Source organism: Orycteropus afer, unplaced genomic scaffold, assembly GCF_000298275.1.
Source record: "Orycteropus afer afer isolate SDZICR_OR568_19922 unplaced genomic scaffold, OryAfe1.0 scaffold00133, whole genome shotgun sequence".
NCBI lineage: Eukaryota > Metazoa > Chordata > Mammalia > Tubulidentata > Orycteropodidae > Orycteropus > Orycteropus afer.
The window spans coordinates 1,865,453-1,874,702 of record NW_006921720.1 but is presented as its reverse complement, the minus strand read 5'-3'; the positions used below and the strand labels follow the sequence as shown (position 1 = coordinate 1,874,702).

The window sequence follows — 9,250 nt, the reverse complement described above, 5'->3', positions numbered from 1 at the left end:
GAAGAAATAGAGAGGTACATGGAAGGTACAGACAACAAAGATGAACCCTTTTGCACTTACAGTACTGCATTGTCAGTGAAGGCAAACATTGATCTACAAGTTGATAGATGGGTAGACAGGCTGAACTATTAGGTATGTCTCTGCAGAGGGGGCTGTGATAGACAATGTTTCTACAAGTGTATTTGTATCTTCTGTAAGAATTCCCAGGTATATAGAAGAGCTGACAAGGGACAAGGTTATACTCAATCCTAGCCACAGCCAGCTACCCAGAGGGAGCAAATATTTGGACCTGTGCACTTGGGACCATAGTCCCAGGGAACATCAAGCTCAGTTGGCATAACATACTATATAAAAACATTGTTCCACATCCTACTTTGGCGAGTAGTGACTAGGATCTTAAAAGCTGGCAAGCAGCCATCCAGATGTAATGATGGATCTCTACTTGTCCAGAGCAAAGAAGAATGAAGAAAACCAAAGACACATGGAAACAATTATTCCAAGTGACTAGTACACCATGAGATCCTCAGGCTATACAGCTGTGAGATCAGAAGGAATTAGATGGTGCCTGGCTACCACTGTCAACCACTCGGAGGGGGATTTGTGTAGGAGATCCTGGACAGAGTGGGAGACCAATGTGGAACAAAACTCAAAATCATTAAAAAAAAATAAAGGGACAAGGTTTGCTGGTCTGATAGAACCTGATGGAACCACTGAGGCTATGGCCTCTAGCTGCACTTCAGGTCTGGAATTGAACCCACTCCTGTGGCTTCCAGCCAACCAAATGACAGGCATATGAGCTGAACATTTACATTAGGTAGATGCAGTCCTTGGAGAGAACAATTTTGGGAGAATAGAAAGGCTGTGTATGCACAGGAGACAGCCCAGGGGGCAGGAGTGCATGGAGGGAAGGACACATGGAAGAGATCACTATGGGGTGGAAGTGGGAGGGGAGCTGTTGTATTGTGGAAAATTGCAGTCAATGTCATGAGACAAAGTGTATATGAGCTTCTGTATGGAAAATGAATTTGCTCTGTAAACTTTCACCCAAATAACAATTTTAAAAAAAGAAGAAGAACTTTTAGTGTTCATTTTGAAAAAAATAAATTATTGAACTTTGTTTATCATTACCCCTAACATAAGAGTATGTTGACAGAGAACTTCCAGAAATGCAAGCTGGATTCAGAAGAGGACATGGAATGAGAGCTATACCTGCTGATATCAGATGGATCTTGGTTGAAAGCAGAGAACATGAGACAGATATTTACTTGTGTTTTATTGACTATGCAAAAGCATTCAGTTGTATGGATCATAACAAATTATGGACAACATTGAGAAGACTGGGAATTCCAGAACACTTAATTGTACACATGAGGAACCTGTATGTAGATGAGGAAGCTGTTGTTCAGTCAGAACAAGGGAATACTGCATGATTTAAAATCAAGAAGGGAGTGTGTCAGGTTTGTATTCTTTTACCATACCTATTCAATTTGTATGCTGAGCAAATAATTCAAAAAGCTGTACTATAGGTAGAAGAATGTGGCATCAGGATTGGAGGAAGACTCAGTAACAGCCTGCGATACGCAGATCACACAACTTTGCTGAAAGTGAGGGTGACTTGAAGCACTTACTGATGAATATTGAAAACTACAGTCTGCAGTGTAGATTACACCTCAATATAAAGAAAATGAAAATCCTCATAACTAGGCCAATAAGCATCATCACGATAAATGAAGAAAAGATTGAAGTTGTCAAAGACTTCATATTACTTGGTTCTACAATCAGCACCAATGGAGGCAGCAGTCAAGACATCAGAGACGTTCTGTTGGGGAAATCTGCAGCAAAAGACCTGTTTAAAGTGCTGAAGAGCAAAGATGTCTCCTTGAAGACTAAGGTGCACCTAACCCAAGCCATGGTGTTTTCAGTCACCTTATGTGCATGTGAGTGCTGGACAGTTAATGAGGAAGACAGAAGAAGAGTTGATCCTTTTGAGTTGTGGTATTGGTGAAGAAAACGGAAAGTACCATGGACTGCTAAAAGAACTAACAAATCTGTCCTGAAAGAAGTGCAGTCAGAATGCTCCTTGGAAGTGAGAATGACCAAACTTTGTTTCACCTATTTTGGTTGTGGTGTCAGAAGAGACCATTTTCTGGAGAAGGATATCATGCTTGGTAAAGTGGAGAGGGTCAACGAAAAAGTGGAAGGCCCTCAACAAGATGGATTGACACAGTGGCTGCAATGATGGGCTTAGGTATAGCAAGGATCAGGAGGCTGGTACAGGACCGGGCAATGTTTCATTCTGGTGTACATAATGTCACTGTGAGTTGGAGACCACTCAGTGGTCCATAACAACAACATAAGGGTGGGACTTAATATCTTATAAGTAAAGCATAATGCTGATAGGTTGTCACTTTTTCTTTTCTTTTCAGTTGTATAAAATCAGAAGAGGTAGAACCAGGCCCCAAGCACTTTTATTTCTCTGCATGATACTTCTGCTTATTGTCCTTCACACTAGCTACATGATATATAGTCTTGCTCCCCAGTATGTTATGTATGGAAGCCAAAATTACTTAATAGAGGTAAGTACAAAATTTGAATCTTGATTATTTTGATATTTTGAAGATAATGATATTTAAGACCAAATTGTATATTAGAAAGGATGGCATAAGAATATTAGCTGATCATATTAAATATAATAGTGGTTACTAGTTTTTCATTCCAATTTTTGAGCATATTCATATTTGTTTCATACCAGGTTCTTTTTGGATTTGCTGGGTAGTGTAAATCATTAATGCTCTTGGCTGCTTACTGAAAGGTTGGAAGTTCAAGGCTATTAGTACACCTCGGAAGAAAGACCTGGCAATCTATTTCTGAAAAAGCAGCCTATGAAAACCTATGAAACTAATTTGCTCTGTAAACTTTCATCTAAGTCACAGTAAAATGTTACTTTAAAAAAAAAAAAAACCTAGGAAATACAGTTCTACTTAGATGCACATGAAGTCACCATCAGGTGGAGTCAACTTCACAGCAACTGGTGTTAAATTCTTTAAAATAATACACTGAATTTCGTTATCATAGTTCTTTAAATAGGTTTGATAGTGCTAAACTACTGAGCTTTATCTTAACATTTTATTAAAACTCATATTCCTTCCTCTAAAATATGCTTTGAGGAATTTTAATATGCCAACTCATAACAGTTTTGATAAACACAGTTTTGACTGCTCATTGGTATTGTGAATACCACAGCACAGGCTTTATAATGATCATATTTGTGAATAATTGAGATTTCTTTTGGCATGATGGATATCTTCATATCTGTTCCACTGATTTCTCCATACTGTTGATCTTAAAAGCCACCTACCTGTAGGTTTCTAGTGTAACTGGAAACCGAGTTTTGATTTTCTGACAATTTAAAATATTTTGACCATTTTTGATTCAACATTTCTTTAGTTTGTTTCTTTTTCCTAAAATATTTCTTGCCCTACTTTCTAACATATTCATATCATATGCATGCTTCAGGGCCTAGTTTAACCTTTGTAGTGTTAATGTAGTCTGGCCAGATCATTTCTTTTTTATGTTAGTGCTTGATCCTATACTTTCTCTAACAGGCACATAAAATCCTCAATTACTACCATCATGATATAGCTTAACGTTAAAAAGTCAATTTTTGAAAATACTAAATAAGAAATAATGTAGATGGAGCAAAGATAGGGTACACACCATGGTGGAGGTTTGGGAAACACTATTAGAAAATCACCTGAATCTTATTATTTACACCTTTTTGTTGCTTTCCTGCCTCATCCTCTGCACCTGTTCACTATTGAACATTCCCCTGTGAATGAATGACAGTCATGTTTCTGCAAGGACAATAATTTTTTGTGTTCAATAATGGAAAAAGAAGTAGTTTATATCTTCTTGTATGCCATGTTTAGACTAGAAATAGGATTTTCTTGTTCTGAGAATAAGCTGTACTCATCAGAGGACTTAAAGAATTATTCCAAATTAACCTAATGTTGATACTTACGATAATATGTTTTCTAATTCAGATTTCATAATAAGTTTATTTTTTGGATTATTTGATAATGCAGTTTTAAGAAATACCAGTTTTGTCTGCTTCATTCCACCTCATGGCCATGCCGTGTGTGTCAGAGTGGAGCTGTGCTGCATTGTCAGAAGCAGATCGCTAGGCCTTACACAGTACCTCTGGATGGGCTTCCTCTGCAGCTGTTCAGTTTAGCAGCTAAGGACGTTCACATGTTAATTGTTTTCACCACCGCAAGACTCCAGTTTAAGATAATTGCAGGGTAATGTGATTAGTTCTTTATCAAAATGTATTCAGTAAAGTAATACTTAACATTGTGACTATATCATCATCTTCCAGAACAATACTACTTACAATGACCATAAAGGCAATTCAACCATTTCTGTGCCAAAGAGCTGTGATGCTGATGCTCCTGAAGGTAAAGCAGCTTTTGTCAGTTATCTTTGGATGTATAGCTCTTTAAGGAAAGAATTGTCTGACATTGGTTGTATAAACCATTTGATTGTTTTGTTTTAATATATGGTAAGAAAGAAAATGTTACTTAATAAATAGAAATTGGATAAATCTCTTCAATAGAATATCTTAGTGATGAAATGATTTCCAATAGGGAAAGAACCATTACAAATTAGTTACTTAAGAAGCAACTAGAGGTAATTATTACTTTTTTTGTTTATTAGTATTAAAGGAAATCCCTAATTACTCTATACAACTGGTACAATTGTTCTCCCATCAGGGCTTAGGTTGCTAGTTGCCTGGGGAAGGTGGATATTTTGGTTAACTCTGTGCTGCTCTAACAGAAAATACCACAAATGGGATTGTTTTAACAAACAGGAGTTTATTCTCTTACAGTTTGGAGGGTTTAAGTCCAAATTCAAAGTGCCAGGCTTGAGGGGCTGAGTAGAAGCCCCTCAACCTTGGGCTTCAGCTCTGTCTCCTGCTACCTGCCCACTGAAGCTAGAGGCTTTTCCTCACTCAGACAGCTACTGCCTGCTGAGACTGACAAACCCAAGATTGACAAGTAAAAAGGCATAGTGCCAATGTTACCAAACCACATGGCAGGCCATTAATTCAAATCCATTGAAAGTCCCAAGGTTGGCAGAGCATGGCAGACTGCTGAACAACAACAACACAGCTACATATAGGGTTCAAGCATGCCATAAGCTAGAGACCATTCTTCCCCAAGGCTTCTCCTTATATACAGGAAGCAGACCATATCCCCAAGGCAGCTACTCAGCTGCTCACAGTAAATTCCACCATGGAGTTGATTACCAGTCTCATCATGGGGAATAAATAAATAATAAAATATTAAAATAAAATCCAGCTGCCCAGCCACCTAACCAGGCCCAACCAAGTTGACACACAACTTAACTATAACAGTGGAGTTGAAGCATTGAAGTAGGATTGGGGATTTGAGGATGGAAAGCAAAAGATAAATGGGAGTTGAGGCTTAGTGAATGAAGTAATCAACAACAGAGTCCAGGATGAATAAGTAAATAAGAGAAAGGACTGTAAAACTGGAAGAAAGGAGTGAAATCAGCACATGCGATGGACAAACAAATATGGTGGGGTAACTTTATTTTGCCTAAATAAATAATACTAAAATGTTTAGTACAAACACAACTTAATTTGCCAGTTCTACTCTAAAAATAACTGTAGTCCCAGATTTTTTGCTTTGTACAGGTATGCATCACAAGTAGGATTGGTAGTTGAATTGCTTTGAGTTATAATTTTGAGCTAGGTGAAAATGGAATGAATAATTGCTGTTGAATTGATTTTTTTTTTCTTTTCCTTTAAAAAAAAAAAAAAAAAAACTAAAGTAGCAATGATAATGAAGATTCTGATCCTCACGTTGTTATACTACTATTGAAACCTGGACAGAAAAACAAAAACAAATCAAGGTTTCAAAAGTAGGTTACACTTCCAATGGGACCCTGTATTGCTGAACTGAGAGAATTTGTGTATTATAGATTAATAAATTTTAGTTTAATAAAACACCTTGACTATCATTTTTGTGAATCACATTCTGTATTTTTCTTTTTCAGGCTAATCTAATTTACAGTGTTTATAATGATTCCTTTTGAGTTACTGAATGTTTTTCTTAAACATTTCTGTTAACTTAGTTTTTGAAATATTTTGCAGCACATACTTACTAGGTTTGTGGATTTGATTTATCTTTTACAACTTTTTTTTATTCTTTAGCTCATCTATAAGCTTTAAGTTTGCCTGTATATACTGGAATACAATGGTAGAAATATGATAATTGAATTTGGAATATCAGAGTAGATTTTTAAGTAGAATCACAAAAGATGAGGCAAATTACAGTATGGGTTTAGACTCATAGGGGAGGGGATGGCGTGGCATGTCTGTTGATGGACTAATATGGCAAGACCATTTTCACACAAACTGAAAAATCTCATTATGCAGAGGGGAAAAAAAATCATATACTCTTGGTGACATTTTGGTGGGATCATTTGATTAGAGTCAGTGATGGTCTAATACAAATAACCCATAAGGCACTTGATAATAACACCTTTATCTTGTATCTGTTGCAAGTGACAGAATGGGGTATGATTTTTATATTTGGAAACAAAAATTATAATTTACAGTTATAACTGAAATTATTCTAAGAAAAGATAATCTCCTGGAAAGATAATATTAGAGCAACAATTTCTAAAAATGTAGGTTGATCTCCTACCAATATCAAGTATATTTTAGATAATTTTTTTTTATATTTTCTTCATATATGGGTGAAATGGTTTATTTCCCATATAAATATATAAAAATGTTTACTGTTATTGCTGTTATACGCTACAGTCAGTTGACTCATAGCCACCGTATTAACAGCAAAATGAAACACTGCTGGTGCTGTACCATCCTTAAAATTGTTGCTCTGTTCAAGCCCATTTTTGCAGCCACTATATCAATCCATCTCATTGAGGGTCTTCCTATTTTTCACTGACCGTCATCTTTACAAAGATGTCCTTTCCCAGGGTTTAATCCCTCCTGATAACGTGTCCAAAGTACATTAAATGAAGTCTTGCCATCCTTGCTTCTAAGGAACGTTCTGCCTGTACCTCTCCCAAGACCAATTTGTTCATTCATCTGGCAGGCCATTGTGTATTCAATATTCTTCACCAGCACCGTAATTCAAATGAATCAGTTTTTCATTGGTCTTCCTTAATCATTTTCCACTTTTCACATGCATATGAGTCAATTGAAAATATCGTAGCGTGCATCTAGCACACCTTAATCTTCAAGGTGACATCTTTGCTTTTTAACACTTTAAAAAGTCTTTTGTAGTAGATTTATCCAATGCAGTACATCACTTGCTTTCTTGACTACTACTTTTATGGGTGTTGATTTTGTGGATCCAAGTAAATTGAAATTCTTGACACTTCAGTATTTTCTCCATTTCTCATAATGTTGCTTATTGGTCCAGTTGAAAAATATTACTAAAACCCTAGTTTTCAGTGTTTATAATGTTTAGGATTCAAAAGAGATTCGTAACATCTAAAAATAACATATTTTATGTTTAAAATAGGTTACTAATGTGTAGAATGATTTAGCAGTAACGTTTTGAAGGATGCCTGTCTGTTTATAAAGTTCTCTTAAAATGACAGTATTACTTAATTTATCCTGACAGGGAATGCATAGTTTATTATTTTCAAAGTGAGTCCATGGAGCGAATTAAGTGAAGTTTTAAATTTTATGTGCTATCCTGCAAAAGAATCTTTATGTTGATACTTTTATATTCTTTAATTGCTACTTAATCTAAAAGCCATTTATATGTAAACAGCTATTTAAATATGAAATTATTTTAACTGCAGGATTGTTAGAAGGAATATATACATTTGAAAATTTTCTAAATATTTAGGTCAAATATGGAAATAATTGAGTCAAAATGGAAAGATGAAAAATCGATATGCCTTCATCAACAAACATAATAGGCATTGTGTGTAGTGGGTTAGATTTTGGGAAAGAAGAAAAGTGACAGAAGAAACACATATACAGTCTCTACCTTCAAAAAAGTATATAAGCTAGTAGAAGAGCAAGATATGAACTGCCCTTAGGATTTTCAAGGCTGCAAATTTTTTACAGAAACAGACTGTCACATCTTTCTCCCACAGAGAAGCACTGGGTTTGAACCACTGACCTTTCATTTAGCATCCAAGTGCTTAAGCACTGTACTACCAGGGCTCTCTGTAATTGATATTACATGTAACAATATTATTAAGATGCTTTACATCGTTTTTTCATAGTCAGTCTTTGAAACCTGGTGTATATTTTTCATTTAAAGCACATCTTAATTCAGACACTAAATTTTCAAAGGTTAAAGTGAAATATAGTTCTGCCAAAGCAATAAAACCCTACTGCCATCGAGTCAATTTTGACTCATAACAACCCCCATTGGGTTTCTGAGGTGGTAACTCTTTATGGAGTAGATTGCCCAGTCTTGCTTCTTGCGCAGTGGCTGGTGGATTTTAACCACCAACCTTCTGGTTAGCAGTCAGATGATTTAGGCACTGTGGTTGTGTGTAATTAAAAAACATTTTACACTGCTTCTGTTTTTAAGTTTAAATTAATAAAATTTCAGTTTTGCTGTTACACTCGCCACATGTCAAGTACTGAATAACCACATATATTAGTGGCTGTCATATTGGACAGTGCAGGTTTAGAACCTGCCCAAGTGGTAGCATCTCATAGGAGCTACACCTTCTCATAAGGGTGAAGCTCCTGCCCCCCTGGGTTACACCATCATGTAACAGTGAACCAGAAATAAAGGCATATTACTTCAAGAATACTGGAAACTGCTTTTTCCAAGAATAGTTGGCCTTAGTGCCAAGATGAGCCAGAAGGGGAGACTCTATCCCTGAGGAATAATAACCACAATCTAGCTCTTTGGAGATTTGCAGTCCAAATGCAAAAATGAATTCCATTGTAATCTCAGGCAGGCAGTGCTCTGGACACTTGAATTGTTGTTGTTGTTAAGTGCCGTCGAGTCGTTTCCGACTCATAGTGACCATGCACAGCAGAACGAAACACTGCCCGATCCTGCACCAGCCCCACAATCCCTGCTACACTTGAGCCCATCATCGCAGCCACCTCGTTGCTCCATCTCGTTGAAGGCCTCTCCCTCTTTCGTCAACCCTACACCCTACCAGGCATGACATCCTTCTCCAGGGAATGGTCCCTTCTGACAACATGACCAAA

General features: G+C 36.6%; 1 protein-coding gene across 1 annotated transcript in view; it reads left to right on the top strand.

Moving 5' to 3' along the window:
* LMBRD1 (LMBR1 domain containing 1) overlaps positions 1 to 9,250 on the top strand; it is a 202,676-nt gene that overhangs the window by 166,272 nt on the left and 27,154 nt on the right. The window contains exons 13-14 of the mRNA XM_007945208.1: positions 2,427 to 2,576; positions 4,379 to 4,457. Coding sequence (XP_007943399.1) covers positions 2,427 to 2,576; positions 4,379 to 4,457 — 229 coding nt within the window. The remainder of the gene's footprint in view (positions 1 to 2,426; positions 2,577 to 4,378; positions 4,458 to 9,250) is intronic.